General features: G+C 38.0%; 3 protein-coding genes across 8 annotated transcripts in view; 2 read left to right on the plus strand and 1 right to left on the minus strand.

The window, feature by feature from the left end:
• Positions 1-78: 78 nt before the first annotated feature.
• par-6 (partitioning defective protein 6) lies at positions 79-3293 on the minus strand. The gene is made up of 4 exons (XM_018014823.2): positions 2932-3293; positions 2281-2509; positions 1822-2213; positions 79-1757 (listed from the first exon to the last, which is right to left on the minus strand). Exons 1-4 carry the CDS (start codon positions 3007-3009, stop codon positions 1344-1346), a joined length of 1113 nt encoding a protein of 370 aa, XP_017870312.1. The 5' UTR covers positions 3010-3293; the 3' UTR covers positions 79-1343.
• Positions 3294-3803: 510 nt separating this feature from the next.
• Positions 3804-6954, plus strand: LOC149267820 (ubiquitin-conjugating enzyme E2 S). Its single transcript, XM_089475984.1, has 3 exons — positions 3804-4479; positions 4554-5024; positions 5121-6954. The coding sequence occupies exons 1-3, from the start codon at positions 4471-4473 to the stop codon at positions 5259-5261; spliced, it is 621 nt and encodes a 206-aa protein (XP_089332110.1). The 5' UTR covers positions 3804-4470; the 3' UTR covers positions 5262-6954.
• Positions 6955-7565: 611 nt separating this feature from the next.
• Positions 7566-23249, plus strand: part of chas (chascon) — a 34639-nt gene continuing 18955 nt past the window's right edge. The window contains exons 1-3 of one of the 6 annotated variants that reach the window (XM_089475967.1): positions 7566-7713; positions 9656-9926; positions 18126-18207. In XM_089475967.1, the coding sequence (XP_089332093.1) occupies positions 9867-9926; positions 18126-18207 (142 nt within the window). In that variant the 5' untranslated portion in view covers positions 7566-7713; positions 9656-9866. The other 5 variants (XM_089475968.1, XM_089475965.1, XM_089475966.1 and 2 more) reach the window with 5 other exon arrangements.

Consider the following 23249-nt stretch of genomic DNA (forward strand, 5'->3'; position numbering starts at 1 on the left):
TACCATCCAATTTTTAAGCTATTCCACTTATTCATTCATAGATTTTCAACATGAGCTTACAAAAAAAAAAACAAAAAGTTTAAGCTTTTTTTTTCAGTGCACTGAGAAGTGCAGCCAAGATTTATTCAAAATACATTCACAATAATATTACGTGTTGTCTTTTCTTGATGTTCTTGTTTTCATTGTTGTCAGTGTATATAGCTTTATATATATATATATATGTATGTAGCATATAGTCTATATAGTTGTTCGATTTGTATTTAGTTAGTGGTACACGCAATACTCGTTTATTGTTATCTAATTTGCTTTTAACAATATTTTATATTTATATTTATATAGAGTGTGTGTTCTGTAGTTTCGATAAACTGTTTAACACTAAGCTTTAGCCGATTTATATCTGTTTGGTGTATATATATCTAAAATATGTCTCTCATATGTTTTTTCGTTTGTTTGTTAACTTGATTTTCAATTGATTCGCAAATTTGACTACAATAATAGAAATGTGTATAAAAAGTTCTATATATATATATATATATAAATATATAGTCTAGCTCATATCGTGTGTGTATATATTGTATAAAACGTTATGCGTTTCTATATAGTTGTTGTTGTTTTTTTTTTTTAAAGGCGCTGTTGGTGTTTGTTTTTTAAGTTTTCTAAAATTCAAATTGGACGAAAGAACATATTTTAAAAGCAAATTTAAAAAAATAATAATAAAATAAATGTTATATAAAATAAAATAAAATAATTTATGTAAATATATATATATACTTTTTCAATTAAAGTGCGCAAAAAACAGATTTAAAAAAATATTAATAATAATTTTTAGACAGGACGAACAAACATTTCTTTTTCTCTTCTCTTTTTTGCTTAAGTTTTTAAGTAGTAAGTACATGTGTGTGTGTGTGTGTTTGTGTATGTGTGTGTGAGTGTAGGTGTACATATATGGAATGCAATGTTTCGAGCTTGTGGGCGTGGCTAATTGCTACAAAGACAATTCCGATTGGAAGTCAACTTTATCGCACTATCTCTCTCTCTTCTCTCTTTCTATCTATCTCACTCTAACTAGTGTAACACATCTCATATCGATATATATATATATATATGTATATATGTTTAACAAGGACATTAATGCTTATGAAAAATATATGAATTAAAAATAAACAAATGTCTATGCACAACAAATATTGGAAATGGAAACGTTAGACGAAATGTGGAATGTGTGTGTGTGTGTGTTGGTGTTGCATATATCTGCATATATAACATATATATTAAACATGTGTATGTGTTTGTGTGTGTGTGTGTGTGTTGTCTTTCATTAGCATTTGATCCTGTGCATCCATTTACAAATGCAAAACTCCATCCTTGACATCACTGGCCATTATTGTCGATGCATTTGATGCAGCTTGTTTATGATGCATGGACGGCGACGAGGACAATTGCTGACTGTTGCTGTTGCTGCTGCTGTTCACTGTCACGCAGCTAGCACCTCCTCCTCCAGCAGCTGCTGCAGCGCCTCCTCCATTACCACCGATGGGACTCTCGTCAAGCGTAACGCCAGTTAAATCAACGATGTCATCCTGATCATCATGCTCCAGCTCATCGGATGTATTGGTGTGATTTGTATGATGTGATCCGCTCGATAGCTGACTGTTTCTTGAGAAGGAGCCGCGATGTGTTGACGTTAAGGTGCGCTGATTTGCTGGCTTCACAGTGATGATCAAATTGGAGCTATTTGCTACCATCATATCGGTTACCTAGTGTACAACAAAGAGCAGTTAAATGAATCATTTAATGGCAATCTACAATTACTGCACTTACCTGATCCAGCGTCTTGCCTGCCACCTCAATGCCATTAACTTCGATGACCTCATCGTTGACAGCGAGTAATCCAGTGCTCTCAGCCAGTCCACCAGGCACCAGACGTGATATAAAGATGCCTGGCTGCTTCTCCAATCCGTTGGCCGTAACACGCACCGAGGTGCCATCTCGTATATAGAAGCCTAACGGCTTATCGCTTCCATGCTTCAGCAGGCGGACACGTCGATGCGTCTCTGGTACAATGTCCACATCAATGATGGCCGAGACCTGACGAAAGTCGTGCGGTATGGATATGGATGGTGCTTTGGTCTTAACGGGCGTGTGGCCAAGTATGCTGCCAATCAAATTACGCGGCTTCATCGTGCCAAAGCCCGAATACTCGTTCAAATCGTCTGTGAATTAATATATATTTATATTTAAAGTTATAAAGCTGACAATATCATTAATCACGAAACGTACCTTTACGCTGAACTATGACTCGCAACAGCGGTCGCGCCGTCTTCAATGCACGCCCAAAGTTGTCGTCGTTGTTGATGGGCAGCAGATCGTTGTCGCAAGGATCAATGTAGAGTATTAGAAATTGTATGTTGGTCAATTTGTGCAGCTGCTCGATCAGTGAGGCGAACTTATCGAAGCTCTGTTCTGGCTCGTGGCGCTTGAAGCTCCAACGTCGGAACTCCGCATCGAACTGAAACAAAGTGTTATTCATTATTTGGCTAAGCAACGGATCTCGGAGACAGGGGATAATTGACCAATTTGCAAGATTAACTAGACGAAATTAATCAGCAACATTCTGGCAACGCTGCCCAACTGTTGCTGCACGCATGCACAAACAGGTAAAGGCAACTTCAATGTGATGTAAAGCAAATGGTTACATTTCTTGATGAACTTGACAAAATATCATACATCATCTGGCAATGCCGCTCAACTGTTGCTCCACTCAAAAGCAAACAACAACAACAGCTCGTTTCTGCTGTCATTTCCAGCAGGCATGAATCAGCAGTGCCGCCGCCGTCGTTTCCACTATCTTTCAGTATGACCCAAACAAATTGGTCCAAAAAAGTATTACATTTGTATCTTGTTTGCAGGAGTCCTGCTTGCTTAGCTCACCTTTGATTTCACTTCAATTAGATTCGTTTCGGCATTTGCTGCCTGCGCTGCGGTTGTGTTTATTTTATTCTTCGACATTTTTACTTTTTATATCTATTTTTTGCCCACTTCCAATTGCACACACACAATTTTTACAGCAACAACATCAACGCACAACTGATGCGGTGCGTGTTCATTCAAGTTGCCGTCGCGACGACAGCCAAACGTGTTGGTGCCCAGTTAAGTTAAAAACAAATTGTATAATAAATTATAATTTGAAAAAAATTCTAAACTAAAACTAAATTATGCGTTGGCGTTTGTGTAAAAAAAAACATCGAGACATCGCGATTTTTCTTGCAGCGATCACCAATATAGTTGTTGCATGCATGTATCGATATATTTTTAAATATAGTATATAATCGAGAGCAATTTAACCATAATTAAGTGGAATATTGTCATAGAAAATATAAAAGAATCAAAGCTGATGAATATATTAAGTATATAACGCTTTGAACATAATAATTATGAGAACAGTTTTTGAATTCGTACAAAACATCTTACTTATCGATGACTGTTATTTGAAGAAATACTAAAAAACCACCGCCCCTAGTATTTATCTGCATATGGCAGCACTAATTGCACAATCGCATTAAATGAAAATATAAATATGAATAGGAACAAATGAAGATATATTGCCATTTAAGCGTTGTACATTTTAAAAACATTTCTTTTAAATAAAATATCATTCATTAAATTAAAATAATATAAATAATAATAGCGTAGGAATTTGTTGCGGGACTGTCCAATTCGATAAACACGAGCGAGACAACACTAGTGCATGCGCATGAAAGGAGTATAGATAGCTGTTTAATGGTATAGACCATAGTTCCATATGCATACGCTGCATTTAAGCAAAGATATTAATTAACATTAGTAAGGTATAAAATTAAATAACCTAGTGAGCCTACTTGCTGTTAATCAAGCAAGTTGAAATTGTTATATAACAAAATAGAATTATTCGATGCGACCAACTTGAGGTGAGCAGAGTGTGTATGCACAGCATCGAGCAAGAACCTAAATAGCCGATAGTGTAGCGCATACCATACGACGAGGGTTTCTGTAAATGGAGGCTGTTTTGTGTGTGTGTTTTGTTGTTGAGCGTGTAGAAGTGTGCAATTGAGTAGAAACTGTGTGTGCGCTTCATTTATTTCTTTTTGTTGTGTTTTTAAATGTTTCGAAAAGCCAATAGCCAAATAGGAAAACAAATCGATTACAAACAACAACGACGAACAGCAATTAAACGGGCGCAAAGTGGAAAAACAGCAGCGAAAACGAAAACGAAAACGGAGCCAAAAACGTTTTCTCTCTATTCACGAGACGACGCCAGTGAAGCGATACAGTTAGAATAGCTAACTTAACGCTTCCAGCCAGGACAGTTGGAAAACAACCGATTATTAAGCAAACCTTGAGACGCACACATACACATACACTTAAATACAGAGAAACGTAGACACACACATATATACATACGTACGCATACGCACGAAAGCAGACGCAGAAATGAGTTCGGTAATGTAAACAAATGAATAAAAACAATATATATATATAAATATTTATATTTTGTTGTTGTGGTTTGTTTTTAGCAATATTCGAATGTGGAGAATCTGTCGCCGCAGACCATACGGCAGGTGATGAAGGAGCTGCAGGATATGGAAACAACACCACCCGAGGGCATCAAAGTCTTGATCAATGAGAGCGATGTCACCGATATACAGGCATTGATCGATGGACCAGCTGGAACACCATATGCCGTTGGCATCTTTCGTGTGAAGCTAACGTTGAGCAAAGATTTTCCACAAACGCCGCCAAAGGCATATTTCCTAACCAAAATTTTCCATCCAAATGTTGCGGCCAACGGTGAGATCTGTGTGAACACCTTGAAAAAGGATTGGAAGCCAGATCTGGGCATTAAGCATATATTGTTAACAATCAAATGTCTGCTCATCGTGCCCAATCCCGAATCGGCGCTCAACGAGGAGGCTGGCAAAATGCTGCTCGAACGCTACGACGATTATTCGCAGCGGGCGCGAATGATGACGGAAATCCATGCACAGGTGCAACAGAGTAGATTTAATGATACATACATTAATTTTTACATGTAACCGCATCTATATTATCTGATATTAATGTATGTACGTTTTCGTTTTTAGCCTGTGAAATGTGGCGTTAGCGATGCCAAAGATGATGATGGTCCATCGAATAAGAAGCATGCGGGTCTGGATAAAAAGCTGCAGGATAAGAAGAAGGAGAAGCTGCTCAAGGAGAAAAAGCGCATGCTCAAGAGATTATGAGAGGCATAAGAAATATATATATATATATGTATATATGCATATATTTATATATATATTTTTCAACAGTAACAAATATATATTTGTACATATGTATATGTATATGCATGTATATAGTTGAGCAGCAACAACAACCAACTATATATGTATATATATATATACATATCTATCCATATGTAAAGCCAGCAGCAGGCATACATCTACAGTGAACTATAGCAAAAAGCAAACCAACTGAAGATAACTTAAACAAAATATGCAAAAACTTGGCGAATTCTTTAAACTGAAACGGAAACAACAAAAAAACAACAACTCCAAAGAAAAGTGCATCCAGTTACATTTATATATATATATATACAGCAAAACATAAATATAATATATATATATATATAAACAAAAAGAAAATAAATATAATATATATAGAAAACAAAACAGATTTAAAGTGAGCTAAGAAAAATAAAAAAATATTGTTCAGAGCAAGGGCTGAGCTGATTTTTAGTTTGTAGCAACAAAAAAGGAAAAACAAAAATATATATGTATGTATATCTATATATAGTTCGATCCTTGCTACACACACATAAAACATAAAACATCGCTTTGCGCGCTAGTGTTAGCATAATTTATAATATCTATGTAAATTAGTTTAAAAAACTCACACACACGCATACACATGCAGCTACAAAGAGCGTTAGAGCGAGTGAGAGATAATACAACATTCACATGAATTTACACTTACACATGCACTATTTGCTACAGTCATTCACACACACACACACACACACACACATTAGCCCACACACACACACATTAGCCCACACATATAATTATTTTTAATGCTTTGGTTTTTAATTTGACAGTTATCAACTTTTAAAATTTTGCAATATCTATATTTTTAAAAATTTCTAAATATATTTAACCATTTTTTTTTTGCTAGCTTTAAAACGTTTTTTTAAGTTTTAAAAATTTAATTTCTCTCATTTTTTAATCTTGCAATTTTTCCTTAAATTTTAAATATTTAATTTTTTTCTTTCTAATTTGGAAATTTTTAAATTATTAATTTCTTCTTTGTTATTCGACCTTCGCGCGCTTCAACTAAAAAATAAAGCAAATACAAAAAATTGTCCTTATATTTAAGCAACAATAAAAAAATAATAGAAAAAATGCTTGAAATATATATAAATATTGCCAATAGATTTTGCTATATAAAATTTAAGTTCGCGAATTTTTCAAAAATTAGTTTGATTTATTTATTTTATTTTTTTGGGCACTTCGTAAAACAAAAAACGGCTTTTTTTCTTAAATTATGTACTTATAAAAAGGAATAATTCGAATTAGTTAAAACAAGAAACAAATCAACTAAAATTAATATTAAAATTTAAAATTGTGTGCCCTTCGAAAGATAATACTATACAAAAATTAAATTTAAAACTAAACTGCAATCTTTCAATTCAATTAACTTCATAGTTCAAAACCCGCAAAGATAAGTAAGAAAAAAAATATATAGAAATTAAATACAAAAATTTCGTTGAATTTCAAAACACTCAAAAAATGGCAAAAAAAAAACTTGTAGCAAATAAAAGTGACATTTGAGAGCAAGTTGTGCAGATTTTGAAAAATGGAATATATAATATATACAAAATTTTATTTTCAAAAGAACAAATATACATATAGATATAGATTAAAAGTATTTTTTGTCGAATTGGGATTGTTTTATCCTTAGTTAGCTTTCACTGTAAGCAATCATATAGAAGATAGAAATGATCTGGCAACGCTTGTCTAGTCGCTGCACGTTCAAATTGTCTTTTGCAAACCGGAAGAGTATTTCAAATATTCGATTCTACGAATTGCCAATGAGACAGCTTACAGGTGTGTGTGTTTGTTCAAGTCTCTCTCTCCCCTCTCTTTCTGTGTCATTCTTGCTTATTCGTTTGATCGCTCTCGAAACTCTCCCTAATTTGTGCGCTCTTTATTGGCACGCCAACGCTTACGCCAACGCCGGGCCAACATTCCAAGCGGCTAACCTTCAGCCCAGCTTCGAAATTGTCGCAGCCACAGCAGCAGCAGCAAAAGCAACAACAACAGCAACGAGAGTTGCAGAATGCTTTCGCTCTCTTGCTCTATAAGAAAAAACCTGATGAGGCGCAGCAACAGCAACAGAAACAAAAACAACAACATTCAATGGCCAGTGTTGGACATTACATGACAACAGCGTAAGCTCGCTCGTTCGCTCACTCTCTCTCTCTCTCTCACACTCGCCGTCTGTCTCTTCCAATGAAATGAATGGCGGGCTGAGCAGATGGACCGCAAAAGGCGAGCTAGTTGTGAATGTGATTCGCGGGCGGGGCGCGGGCGCAGGCGCAAGCGTGCGCGCGAGCTCGATCGCCAATACCAATTTGGATGCCAACAACAACAGCAGCTAACAGCTAACAGCTCGCAGCTAGCAGCCAGCGAGCAGCAGGTAGATCAGTTGTGAATCTGGCACGGACGGACGACAACAAACCATTTAGCTTGGCTCGGAGCAACGCTCAACTCGCAAAAAAATAACACAAAAAACGAAAAGCAAAAACAAAACAACAACAAAAAAAAAACGTTTTGCGCGCCTCCTCCAAAACGTACGTGTGTATTAGTGTATCGATATTTATACAACATGTGTGTGTGTATGTGTGTGTGTCGCCGTGTCGCGTTGCCCAGTTGCAATGTTTGTTTTTGTTTTGTGGCTGCGCGCGGCAAAAAAACAACAAAACACGCCCTGCTAATATAGCCTTACACACACGTGTGTGTGTGTGTGTGTACATATATGTGTGTGTTCGTGCGTGTTAGTGCATTGTATATATCGCATAGCCGATCGATAGATTGCAAATTAATCGAACATTTTTGTGTGTTTTCGCCACCTCCTCCCTAGCGATTATAAAGGGCATGAGCGGCAGGAGGTCGCGTGCCATGCCCCATTGGATAATTTGCTGCATCTGCAGCGCAACGGCGCGTGGAATGCGACAGTTATTTGCGCGCTCAACCGTTTTATTTGCGATTTAAGCAACATCTGTTTTGGCCAGTCAAACAAAAGAAAAAAAAAAAAAGAAGCAATAATAAGAAATAGAGTTTCAGCTGCTTGTTATATACTGCATATTTATATATGTATAAACATAGTTAGGCATTTATGTAAATTCATATCTTTGGTTAGCGCAGCTTGACCTTGTCTGGTTGCGTAGGGAGTGCAGCCGGGAATGCAGCTGGAAGTGCGTATACACATACATAAACATGTATACATGTATGTATGCATAATACACATACATACATATGTATGTCTATGAAATGCGCTGACATTTTGTTCGCAATGTGTATGTTTGTATGTATGTACGTATGTATGCACACATGTCAGTCAGACAACTGTCCGTCAATTTCCATATGCATATGCTAATGTAAATACGTATGTATGTATGTATATGTATCCCATGTATAAGCAATTCTTTTAAACACACACTTGTATATAATATACTGTGTGTGTGGGACGTTTCAAACTAAGTCGCGCAAATAACTCGCTCATTTCGTCATTTCCAGCGGCTGTCAATAAATAAATAAATATCAGTTATATTTGTGCACACAAACATACACACACATATACACACACACATACCCGTGCACAGTTCCATATGTAAATATGTATTAAGCATCGCCTTGGAAATTTCAGTGTCGTAAAAATCCTCCAAAAACGCTTTTTCGTTTCAACTATTTTTGCTGCGTGGTGGGCGCCAAATCGTTTTTTTTTTCTCTTTTTTTTTTCAAGATTGAGCCAAATACGTCAAACTCATTTTGACCAAAAGCGAGTTTTTTCTCTCTCTTTTTGTTTTTAAATATTTGCGAGTGGGCGCCAAGAAACAAAAAGCAGCGCAGCAATTACACAGAGTCAAGAACGTGAATGCCATTTTTGGGGGATTTACCTACATAGCTAAAAGCTCTGATAGCTTTGAGCGCTGTGCGGCAGGATCGTTACATAACCTCAATATAATGTGAAGAAGAAGATGAAGAAATAACAGCAAACTAAATAGTTATTAAGCGCATGCGTTGCCTTACCGAAGACAACAACCAGAGCTTTTGGCATGCGTCGCCTAAAAGTAGGCAAGGGAAATTAGTGAAATCAAAAGTGCAGCCAACTGCAAGTACAGTGAAAGGTCGCTAACGTGAATAAATTTGAAACATATTTAATTAAAATTGTGTATATTAAAGCTTCTGCAGGCAATGTTTCTTAAAGTGTAGTTAAACGCAAGTACAGTGAAAGCACGTTAAAGCGAACTAATACTTAATGGACAAATATAACAATAAATATTTAATATAATATATATATAAAAAACATAAAATATAAAAAATTAATTTACAAAAATTAATAAACAACATATTTTTAGTTATTTTTTTTTTAATTTTGCAAAATAGGTGCTTAAAAATATGTAAATAAAAGTTTGGTGCTAAAAGGAGACTTAGAACGGCTTAGGCAGGGACGCTGACAGAGAGAGTGGGAGATAGAGAGGGACTGAGAGCTTTCACTGTACACAGCCACAAAACTCTCCGATTCTCTATCTCTCTTGCTCACACACGCGAGTGGGCGTTGGAGGCGGCATGGCACTGAGCAAGACGAGCAAAACAAAAGCTGGCGCCAAGGAGGAGCAGAACGAACTGGTAAGTGAAACAAAAGAGATAAAACAAAAACAATAACAATAACAAATCCAAGCAAACTCATACAAATACACACAGTTATCTCTCTCTCTCTCTCTCGGTGTGTATAGAGCTTTGACTTAACAATGGTGGGGTGGGAGAGCGGGCGCGCACTTGGCTCAACGTGCGCGCGCGCGCGCTCAATGTGACTCAACGTGCGCGGCTCAGCTCGGTTCAGTTCAGGTGTAACAAACTAACGGTGCAGCTCGTGCAGCGCCGCAGTCGTCGACGCGCCCTCGTATCGAACACGCCGCGCGCACATTGGAATAGTCCTTTTATTTATTTCGTGTTTTTTTTTTCTGTTTATTTACTTTTTTTTCGTTATTTGTTTGACGTGCGACTTTGAATCGTGTTTTGTGCATTTTGCATGCGCTTGCGTGCAATAAAAAAGTTGGTTAAATATCGAAAGAACTATATACAAATGCAAATACGCATAAATATATGAACATATACATGTGCATATTTTGCTTGTGACAGTTTTTGTTGTTTTTTGTTGTTTTTTTGTTTTTGTTTTTTTTTATTGTTAAAGTCTGGGGCCAACGCTGAGGTGTAGACATTTCGTGCCCTTTTACACACAAACAACATACACATACATATGCAAAACGCAGTATGCACTTGTTGGAAAATGTACTAGATTGGGTATTTTTTTATTTCTCTAAAGAAAATTGGTCCCTAATATTTGACATTTCTTATTGCTGTCTTTTACACACACACTCAAAATGAATTGAAGAGGCAATTTGCCTCTTGCTTGCGAATGTACTTGATTCGGTACTTTTTATTTCCTTTTTATTCACGTAAAAACGAATTGCCACTTGCTTGCAAATGTACTTGACTGGGTACTTTTTATTTCCCATAATTGATCCTTTTTTTTTGTGATATTGCCTACTCTTTTTCACAAACATTTATACAGTTTTTAGTTTATCTTTCACTAATTTTTGAAAATAATTTTCATTTAATAATTTTTTAAAACTTATTTGATATTTCTCATTTTTATAATATTTGGCTTTGATCTTAAATTTGTTTAAAAAAATCTATTTTAATTTTTGTTTCTGTCACATACAATTGAAAATACTTCGTAATGCCAATTATATATTTACTGCAGTTTTACTTTTATATATATGCACATATTTTTAGATTCACTGTCGTGAATAATTTAGCTTCTATTATTTTTCTCCATTAAAAAAATATTTTTTAATTAAAACTTGGCTGAATTGCAAACATAGTTTTCTAAAAAAAAAAATACTGTAACTTTTGATACTAATTAATTTGATCAAATGGCAACTATGCACACACACACACATAGAGACACACACGCATAGATACAGCGGCAATCGGCACTCTCCAAACATGACGTTCTCCACAGGCACTCACACACGTACGTGCTCTCCCTCCACTCTCCGCTGTTCCAGCTTTAAGTGGCGCGCTTTACATGGCAAAGTACGTGCAAAAAATTAATCATTAAAACCGCCGACGTTGCTTTTGTTTTTGTTGTTGATGTTGTTGTTGTTGTTGTTGTTGTTGTTGGCTGTCGTTAAGTGCAGCGTTTTTCTAGTTGTTTGTGCTGTCGTGACATTTGTTGTTGTCTGTTTGTTTGTTTGCCTGTTTTTTTTTAGCCTTTGTATTTCTGTGTCTCTTTCTTGACTTTTTTTGCACTACTTTTGCTTGGGCCTTGCTTCCACGTGTTGCATAAGCGCTGCGTTGCGTATACGTAACGTGCGCCCAAACCTCGAAAAGATCCTGCGGCACAGTCGCTGCCAAATGCGGCCCCAAAAACCAAAAACCAAAATCGACAAAAAAATACCAAATAGCAACAACAACAACAACAACAAATCACAGCAAAAATATTTTCCCACCATTAAAGCGCGCATACACAAACACACATATACACATGCATACATACATATATATACAATATCACGCGCATTATTCGTTCACAAAATGGACAAATGCTTGCAGCAGGAGAGAGCGAGAGTGAGTGAGGGGTGTATGTCTTCGCTAGTGGATGGGGACTCAGCATTAGAGGAAGGGAGAGGAAAGCTGTGTGCACCCACAAGCAGTCGCTATTTGAGCTGTTATACCGCGTGCATTGACTTCCAATGGGCTATATTTGCAATTGAGCTGGTGTATGTATGTAACAGGATATGTATGCAGCATAAAGCATAAATCTGTGAAATATATATATGTGTATTGATATAAATATATGGACAAATATATACAACATATACATACATATGTATATATATACATAACTAAGCCCAATGCACTTGCTTTAGTTGCAATTGACTACAGGGTAGCTGCTGGTCGTGATTTGATTGTTATTGTTATTGCTTGTGAAGCGTTTTGGACAATTTGTTGTTGTCTTTGTTGTTGTGGCAGCAACAATGCTTTACTGTTATTTGGGATTCTGTCTGTGCGTCTTGAAATATTGAAGTGTTTTTTTTTCTGTGCTGCTTTTTGCTTTGTTTTGTTGTGTTTTGTTTTGTGCGCTGACAACAATTCAATGTCTTTGTATGGCGCAAATTAGCTTGCAAAGTGGGCGTGGCACATCTCACATATGTATGTATGTATGTGGGTATGTGTGGGCATATTTGTTGACCAGTGCGTGACTCGTAGGCTCGCCCTCCCTTTCCAAAAAAAAAAAAACAAAAATCTTTGCATGGCAAAGGCGTCGCCTTGTTGCAGTTGCAGTTGCAGTTGCAAGTTGCAAGTTGCAACTGTTGCTGCTGCTGTTGTTGTTTTTGCTATTGTCGTTGTTGTTGTTGCTGGTTTTGGGTCAAGTAAAAGGCATTTGCGATTGAATTTGGCTTTTCAATTCTTTTTTGATTTTTTGTTTGTTTGTTTTTTCCTTTCGGGCAATTGTCATTTGGGTTGGAGCTTAGGGCGTGGCAGTTGCTGACTCATATATGCACAAATAAATAAATATGTATATATTTATGTGTGTGTATCTATCAACAACATTTACTGTCCCATAAGCAGCGCCACAAACCGTAAAAATCAATCAAAAGCAGAGCCAAAGCCAATGCCAAAGCATTTAGTAGAACTTTGCGTAACGGGCGATGCCCGACTGCGCGTTACCCTCTACAGTAATTAATATTCTCCTGACTGTAAAATGCATTTATAAGTCCAGGTGATACATAATCAATACGCTCCATTCACTTGAAGTACAGGGTATTCAAGTTCGATACCTTTAAACTTGGTTAGCTTATAGACTCGATAGCTTCACTTTCGTCTTTACAAAACATGTTATGTTTTATGGTAAGATAAATATACCCCACATGATTGCCGCACAGGGTATATGCCAAAGGTTTCTCAATTTGTCCTATCGCTGCCGGCGGAAGTAATTACAAAAATGGCCAAATTGCAAGCACAATTTAATTGTTGTTGTTGTTGTTGTTGTTGTTTCTGCTGCTGCTGTTGTTGTGTCGGTCTGACGTCATGCGCATATTGATGATCAATATTCCAGTGATTCCAACGTGGCTTCCAGGCGTGCGCGCTTGCCGCAGTCCAAATCAAAACGAGCGCTCAGCGCGAATATCAATACAAAAGACAACAATACAGTAACAACAACAACAACAAATGCCAAAAGCTCACAAATTGATTGTTAAAAGCGTATTTATCGATTCAAGAATCGTTTCGCACGCCAAAAGCAACAATAAATAAATTGGAATTAAAAGAAAAAGAACAAAGAAGAAAACAAACAGCAACAACAACAATGCCGATCACAAATGCTCTCTCAGCATGCTCTCTCAGAGTGTAGACTTGCTGCGCTCAGCAGCAGCAGCAGGTGCAGTGCTGTCATAATTTTTCGAGCAAATAGAGCCAGATTGGCAAAAAAAAGAAGCTAAAAGAAGCTAAATTCAGGAAAAAATAAGCCAAAATAAAAGCTGGGTTTAAAAAACACTATTTTCTTAATTAAATTCATTTATGATTATTCATTTGTTTTTAATTGTTTGATTCCTTCAACTATATCTCCACTTTCAAGAGAAATATTCAAATCAGGAACGTCGAAATCATCACTCCACTCTCAACAGAGACGTATTTAATAACGACACCTAAGACCATTAACGTAGAAATTATAGATATATGTATATGCATATACATATATACAAATTATAAAGTATTCAATCTTTTAAAGAGAGGTCAGGTGTTTAATAAATAATTGTTATTTACCAAGCCGCTTTGTCACTTGATTTGTCCAAAACCAAAATAAATTTAACGCTTCCAATCTTATTTCTTCCAGAAAATGAGGAGCCAACGAATGTTTAATTATGTTGTACATTTAGTACGGTGTAGTTTAAATCGCTAAACGCTCATGCAGTCGCATAATTTTGTTTGGCGGAGAGTACCTAGGTTGTTGATGAGAGCAATTAATGTGTGATTTGCCACATAGAGGAAAAGTGCTGTTGGTTGTTGCTGTGGTTTTTGTTGGAGTTTGCCCAAAATCAATTTTTTCTTTCTGTGCCCATCCAATTCGTGCACGTTAGTGTTTTTTTGTTGACACACGAGACCTGTTGCTCATACCACGAAATGATTTCTATAGATTGTATGATATAAAATCATGTATCGATACTTGTATTCATGATTTTTTGTGTTGACAGCGATAAGAACAAAATAAATCAAAATAAGTAAATGAAAATTAAATAAAGCTAAAATAGAGCTAAATTAATTTTTTTAAAGCCAGAATTCCCGCAACCCGCCGTTTTCAAATTTTTCCGGCATTGGGACTTCAAATAAAGCCAGATCTGACGGGAAAAAAGCTAAAATGACACCCCTGAGCAGGTGCTGTGCGACAGAGCACAGTGCAAGACAGGCGACAAACAATTTGGCAACAATTTTGTAGAGTTGGTCAGTGCGATATAGCTGAATTCTTATGCGAGCAACTTATATATATGAAATATGATTTTTTAATATGCATATATATTTTTACAAAACAAACAAAAAGAGAAAAAAACTATTTCTTTTGCTGTAAGTTTGTTATTGACAATTCTGTTGGTATGCAAATTAAGTATTAACTCTGTAGAGTTGCTCACTACTTAAGCGGTAAACTATAATTTTCTTCTTCTTACTAGTATTGCTTTAATTAAAAACATATATGCAATTTATCTTTCTGCCGCAATGCTCAGTGTGATAATTCAGCGTTGACAATTGCGCTGGTCAACATTGTGGACCACTAGACAAGTGGAGACTTGCGCTCAGCAGCAGCAGCTGCTGCTCTATGGGAGCAAAGGGGGTGGGTTGGGTTGGCCATAGTGTGAGCTAATAGTAGGCAATAAAAAACTATAGCTTGGTAGACTTGGTCAGGGCTTAACCCTTAAGTGGAGAATTTTTTTTTTTTCATAACTTCAAACATATATAACTCGGCTATATTTTCAGCGATTTTCATGATTTAAAATGCTAAATTCTTTACTATTACTCTAGACTCTCTAGATCAGATTCCTTTGGTTTTCTTCCTTCGCCTATGGTATTTCCAAGTCGATCATAGCAGTGACTAAAGCACTTTTCCTTTTATCTCAACTATTTTGTGTGATATATAATTGGATGAGGAAGCTTTACGTTTGCCAACATTATCTGCATTATGCATGCTCCGACTCCACTCTTGGTCACGTACTTGAAAACGGGCAAGAGGCGGCAGAGGAGGAATTATACCACATTGTGGTTGAATTATACCACATTGGGTGAAAGGGGCATAATGAAGTGAACTGACAACTGGCCCCCGCCCCACATTTCGTGTGGGGTCGCTCGTTTTAATCAGTGCCAATGGGCCAAATGGGCAGCTGGACAAAGGGCCCCGAACATTTGGTTGTGAATCTTGTTGAGCTTTTTTTTTCATTTTAGTGTCGTATTTCGTATTTTTGGATTGTCGTCTGTGGGCGTGACCTTTGGCCACATTTGACTTTTTTATTTTGACTCATTTTTTTATTGTTTTTTTTTTGCTGTTTAAGTGGTTTTCTTTCTTGGCTGCTTTCCATTTCACCGCCTTGAACTGTTGCCCTTTCAACAGCGAACTCGAGCAACCTTTTGTGGCTCTTGCGAGCTGTTGTGCAATAGACCAACTGACCAAATATCAAGCTAACAAACCTTGCCCTCCCATGCCCCCCTCCCCTCCCACTCCAGCAGCTGCTTTGTTTATGGGCTCTTAACTTTATGAGCCGTGTACGTGTGTGTGTGTGTGTGTGTGTCTGTCTGTGCTGCAACGGGAAGACCCGTTTTGTTCTAAGCCTTTACGCTTGGCATACTTCAAGTGCCACGCCTCCACGGCCAGCCCATCTAATAAACTGTGGAGCTCTTCATGGCAATTTGAGTAAATCATATTTTGATTGAGTTACTTAAGTCTAGCTATTAAATCAAGGAGTATCTATTGGTTGGGCAAGTCTGTGTGTAGCTGATATATATATATATATATATATATATATATTCATGTATATATGCATACTTTTATGTGTATATCTTCTCAAGAGCTCTGGGTCTAATGATTTCGTTTGCTCTTTAGAGTCGATAGTTAGAAACGATAGTTTCAAGCGATAGCTAAGTTCGTCCAGCTGACTCATAATTTTGATCGTGTTGATCAAACAGTTTTCTAATGATTTAGTTTTCAGAAATATCCACAATGACCCTTAGTTATTCTACCTATCGATAAATGTGTCATGTTATCGATAAAATAGATTAAATCAAATGAAATCTATCGCTTTGTGGTAATCTCTAAAGATTATATAATAAAATGGTATACAAATGTAGAGTATTATTGATCGATAACTCATCTCGTGCAATAAATATCGATATGGAACATTCCTTATTGAGCTATGTTTAATCACTATTAGACACAAATAGGAAATTAGAGTGTAATGTTCCCCTATGTGCCTAATAAGTGACTAAAAATAGCTTAAATACAAATTTTAATCGATTGTCGTGGTCGCTATCGATGTGTAATTGATCACAATTTATCGATAGCTTTGCTCGAACGCAATTCACGCTAAAATAGACTATAATTCTTGCCCAATCAATAGCTGCTCGACTACAGGGTATCTGCTAGTCTCGCCTATCGATTGGCTCAACTTGAAGCTCGCGTTTTCACGTCCTCATGTCAAAGTCGCCGTCAACAAAATTTCACTTGCAGTTCAACAAATAATTTATGCACAATTGAGACAATAAACAAATAGAGATTTGAGCGGAGATCGTGGAACGTGGAACGTTGAATACGGAACGCGGAACGCGGAACGTGGACCGGGGGGATCGTGGATCGTGGATCGCGTGTCGCTGAAATGTTTTGTGCGGCACAACAAATTCAAATTGGTTGCAGCGAAAGTGCGGCAACAACATTAATTAGGCAACAGTTGCAGTTGCAACCGTCGGTGGCGGCGTCGGCGGCGGCAGCGGCAACGGCAGCGGCAGCAACAGCAGTGGGAGCAGTAGGCGTGGCAGTTGTTGGTGCTCGCAACCAGCATCAATGTAGTCAATTGGACACTTTGAGCGCTCCCAGATGAACGAATGGTGGTGATCCTTCTACTAGCGCCATGCACATGCAGCCAAAGCAGCAGCAGCAGCATCAGCACCACCAACACCACCACCAACACCACCAACAACAACAACAACAACAACACTCACAGCCACAGTCACGGCCACGATCAGCTAAGCTCGAGCTGCAGCAGCCGCAGTCGAAGCAGCAGCAGCAGCAACAGCAATGGCAATCAATCCTCGAACGCATCCACTGGCATTACGGCCATACCGGCGAGCGTTTATCGCACCACCCAGTTGCACCACTGGCCTAGTCATAGTCATAGCCAACAGTCTAAGCCTTCACCTTCGCCTTCGCCCTTCACACTGCCCCCTGCTGCTGCTGCTGCTGCTGCTGCTGTTGCTGCAAATGTGGTGCCAAAGCCGCCGCGCAGCTACAACCACGCCCACTCGGCGGCACCACTGGTGTTACGCATCTATGCGCAGCCAGCAACAGGCCAAACACTGCCAGAGGCTCAGCCACCACAGACACCTGCCAGCTACACTACTAACCACCATAGGAAGCGAGAGAGAGACAGAGAGAGGGAGAGGGATAGAGAGAGAGAGAGGCCAGGCGCTGGTCGGCATCGCCATCCGCATCGCACCACCGACAGCGCCGACTATGTGCGTCACGTGACCCGCGTTAATTTCTACGACGTTGATACTTCGCAGGTCGAATTCGAGCCCAAAGACGACGACGAGAGCAACGAGGCAACAGCTAACAATTGCGATACAGAAGCTATAACCAAAGAAGGTGAGTGCCACAAAAATTATCATATATCATATAGAATAAGAGTATATCATAAGAAAGGGAGGGAGAGATAAAGGTAAAGGCCTTAGGCCTAAGGCCTTAAGGTTGCGATAAAGGAACAGGAAAGGGGCGGATCAAGGGACGGGCTGAAGATCTAGAATAAGAGAATATGATGCCAGAAAGGGAGGAAGAGGAAGAGAAAATATAAGCCACAATTTAAGTCAAGTAAAGCTCCCAAGATTCATATAGTAGAGCGGAGATAGGAGATGAGTGCAAATAGGCTTTAGAGGAAGAGATATAGAGAGAGCGAGAGAGAGAGAGAGAGAGAGAGACAAGGAAGGGAGAGCAAAAGAGGGAGGGAGAGAGTGAGTGAGAGACAAAGCTAAATTGAAAGTTGATGGAATCAATTTTTCCGAGAATAAGATAAAAGGAAACAAGTAAGAAAGCTCTAGTCGAGACTGCTCGACTACGAGATCCCCTGAACCCTTGGAGCAATAGATATTTCAATAATTTTTCGCGTCTTTCAGCTTACACAAGAAACACGCACACACACACACACAGGCATACATACACACACACGCATACAGACACACATACACACACACACACGCATACATACACAAGCGCATACACACACACATACACATACACACACACATACACAAACACATACACACACATACACAAACACATACACACACAAGCACCCACGCATAAACACGCATGGGCTGCAGTGTGCGCTTACTATGAGAACTTAATTGTTTAATAACTTTTTTTATGGACGTACGATCTTCATGAAACTTTTAGATTATGATTATAACATGAATATGCATGTAATTGCCAAAGCACAAGTCTCTAGTATTTGAAATACGCTTTTTACAAAAGTGAGGGTGAGGGGGTGAATTTAAGGGTGGGGGGTAAATTTTAACAAAAACCGAAATTGTATAAATTGCATATAAGCATACATTAAAAATTTGGAGACTCTAGCAATAAAGGTGTAGAAGATATAATTTTATAACTGGTTTTCGATAAGGTTTTTTATCGATAAAAAAAGATCGGGATGAGTTATCGAATTTTAATGATAAACTTGATATGCGCGCTGTAATTACGGACATTCTAAAAAAAATTTGAAGTCTCTAGCTCTTATATCTTCTGAAATCGACGCGTTCATACATACGGACAGACGGACAGACAGACGGACAGGGCCAAATCAACTCAGCTCGTCACCCTGATTAAGAATATATATACTTTGTGGGGTCTGCCACGCCTCCTTCTCCCTGTTACATACATTTCAACAAAACCATTATACCCTGATTTCCCATTGAAAATGGGTTCAGGGTATAAAAATTCAGTGTTTAACATGATGCGGTGAGGTGGTAGATATAGAAGGATTAGGGTTGGAGGGCAAAAAGGTTATAGAGTTGGGGAGAGAGATAGAGGTAGGGAGAAAGTTAGAGGAAGAGAGAGAAAGAGAGCGGGGGAGAATGGGAGAAAAAAGAGATATAGAGAGTTAGAGAAAGAGAGAGAGAGAGTTAGAGGAAGAGAGAGAGTGAGAGAGAGCGAGAGACAACGAGAGAGAGAGAGAGAGCAAGATAAGTGTAGAGAGAGAGAGGGAGGAAAGATTCTATATACAATGGCAGAGAGAGTTATAGAGAGAGTTAGGGGAAGAGAGAGAGAGAGAGAGAGAGAGTGAGGAAAGATTCTATATACAAAGATAGAGAGAGATCTATATACAATGATAAACGTGAAGAAGAATAATAAACCATGTAAGGACAATACAATCTTGATTACTAAGATTACAATTTTGATTAGCAAGGCTTATTAGTTAGCTTAATAGATAATTTGCCTAGAAAGCTTGAGATGGGATTAAGAACGAATTACGAGCTAGGGAATGACAGAAGATGGAAATGAAACTAAAGATTAGCGCAAACAGTTGCTTAGTAGCTGACTTGACAAAGATGGAGCTCACTTAGATTGAACGATCCTGAATCTAATAGAAAACAGAGTCTAAATAGTAAGTGATGGTGCTTTAACAAGAAAATTAAATGGAACCAAATGATATTATACAAGGGATGCCATATAGGAATCCCGGAAGCAGGTTATACGTGGTATAAATTAAAATTGGTGCCCGTGCTCTCGAAACTCTTTTGTTCAGGCGTACCGCCTCTATTTATAAACTTATATGAATATATTTATATATATGCATATATGCTTACTCATTGATCGTTTTGGATCACAATTACGATATGATAATTGAGTGATCGCATCGAAAGCCCCAGGTCGTACGTATAGCTAATGATTCGTCATTGATTGAGAGATTTGAGGATTGGCATTGAGCCATTGTCTCTGTTAAAGCTGTGCCTCTATCTGTGTGATTCACGAATATTACGTATACGACGCGATGAACGATTCAGTATATAATGTAATGTACTGTACAGGGCATTAGTTAGTCGATCACTTTGAAGTGAAGCACAAGCGGAAGCCGAATATTTTGCATTTAAATGCAGCTCTATCGCTCTCACTCTGTCTCTCCCTGTCTCACTCGCTCGTTATTTGACTGTCATGTGAATTGATCCCTTTCGCTGTGCATAATTTATTGGATCCCTGTCTAACACTTAGTTACCCCGCCCCATCCCCTCGCCCAGCCCCACCCCTCCGCTCGCCCTTATGGCAGCTCGTTGCGGAAATCATAGAAAGTTTGATTTAATTATGTGATTAACGTGGCACAAAGGCGCCAACGGCGGATAACGTGTAATATTGTGGAAAAAAAATGATAGAAAAATAGAAAAACTCGTAGTGTAAAAATTAGAAATAACAAGCTGCTACAAGCAACAATAAACAACGGCAACAACAACAGGAGCAGCAACAACAATGGCAAAATGCTAATGCAAAAGAAAATGTTTCAAAGCTGCAAAAATTTCCCACGTTAGCGAATCATTAAAAATCAACAACAGTAACAACAACAACAACAACAACTGCAACTGCAGCTCTTGGGGGGGTCTCTTTGCATATATGCAGAAATTTAATAAGTGCAGCTCACAGCTTGTTGTGCCACAAAAGCAAAAAAAAAAAAAAAAAAAAAAAAAAAAACAAAAAAACTCTACACAGTTGGCGCTGCGCCGCAAATCGGAAAGAGAAGTTGTCGCTGCTTGGGTCGCTGCACAGCAAATCAATTCATTGACTTGCATATGCCAAGCTCTACACACATGGCTCTACACAACTCTACAAACACTTGGCCATAGCTAACCATAGCTAGCTTTATATCCTCCACCCAGCTTAACAGCTCTACAGAGATATACATTGTTCATCATAACTCTACACATAGCAGGAATCCACACAGCTCTACATGACTCAATATACATGTATAATATCTGTAAATAGCTCTTCTCAACTAGCTTAATAAAACTCTACAAAAATGTATACAGCTGCGCAAAATTCTACATAGCTCATATATAATTTGAATACATTAGCCTAAATACTTAGATCTATAAGAAAGATCATAATTCTACGTAACTCTACACAACTCTACACAATGCTACATTGCTGTATGTGACTCTACACAAGTCTTTTTAACTATTTCTAGACAATTTACATGCCTATACACAACTCTACAAAGCTTTACAGAGGTCTTATTAAATCTATATTTACTTAGATAGCAATTCCTCATTCTACATAGCTATACACAACTCTACATTATTCAGTACAACATAACTCAACACAATTCAATGCATATGCACATATTGAACTCTACACATATCTGCATACAGTTTATATGACGATACACAACTCCACATAACTCTACATATATACTTTAAACGAGTTTTAAATAATTCTACACAACTTTACACTGCTATACCATATTGTACATTGGTATACATAAGTCTACATTACTCAGGACATCTCAAGACAATTCTACATATATTCTCTACACTTGCCTACATAAGTACTTCAAGCCAAGTTTACATATATGACTCGACACAGCTTTACAGAGCTCATCATGCTCTCACTTAACGAAACTGTAAGCAACTCTACATATGTAGACATTCCTACATCCAACACCATACAACGCATTTCTTAACAATAACAACAACTAAAATTATACTCAGATGGCAAGCACAGTCAACACACAAATCTCTACACTCTACACAAGTCTACATAAATCATAAGTCTACACAGAAATCTCCAAGCATGAGTATTACTCAACAAAGAAATCTTTCAATCGCTTTTGATGACAAATATTTGCCAAAGTTGAAAAATGAGGTCGTTCGCCAAGGGGGAGGGGAATAGGAAAAGCCAGGGAGGAGCGAGGAGGAAAGAGAGGTCAACATTACTGTTGGGGTTGGGAAAGCTCCAAGCCAGTTGACAGCGGCTGAGTCGCGCGCTTAGCCACTTAGCGGGGCCATAATTGATACCACAATTAGCTCAATGAGTGGCATGTGCAACAGTATCTAATGAAATCTGTAAATGGGGACGGCGGCAGAGCCAAATGGGGCGTGGCAGCGTTGGCATAAATAACGATTACATGTCATCGATCGTTGGAGCGAGGGAGGGAAAGCACATAAAAGAGGGGTGGGGGTAGCTGTAGGAGAATGCGGGAGGAAACTGCGCAATTGCGATTGTAGCCGATGAACGAAACGACATATAGAGAGAGAGAGAGAGAGAGAGAGAAAGAGAGAAAGAGAGAAAGAGAGAGAGAGAGAAAGAGAGAGGGAGAAAGAGAGATAGAAGCAATGAACAAATCGAAACATGTTTAAAATGCATTAGAGAACTGGTTGCTAGACTGTCGAAATACTCTGTAAAGAGATTGAGTGGTACATAACAAAAAGTTTGATTGACGAGCTGATGCAGCTGATTGATACCAAAATTGTTAAGCTGTACGCTATGATTGATAGAGCGGTTGATTGAGTTTGAGTTTGATTACCTATGTGAATATTGACAGATTGACGGACTGCTTGATGAGCTGCTTTCTGATTGATCTATTGATTAAGTGATTGATTGGCGATTAAGCGACCAACATTGAAATTGATATTGTCTAATGATTGATA

This window comes from Drosophila arizonae, chromosome X (assembly GCF_054131065.1).
Source record: "Drosophila arizonae isolate 15081-1271.41 chromosome X, UAZ_ARI_1.0, whole genome shotgun sequence".
In the NCBI taxonomy this organism is placed as follows: Eukaryota; Metazoa; Arthropoda; class Insecta; order Diptera; family Drosophilidae; genus Drosophila; species Drosophila arizonae.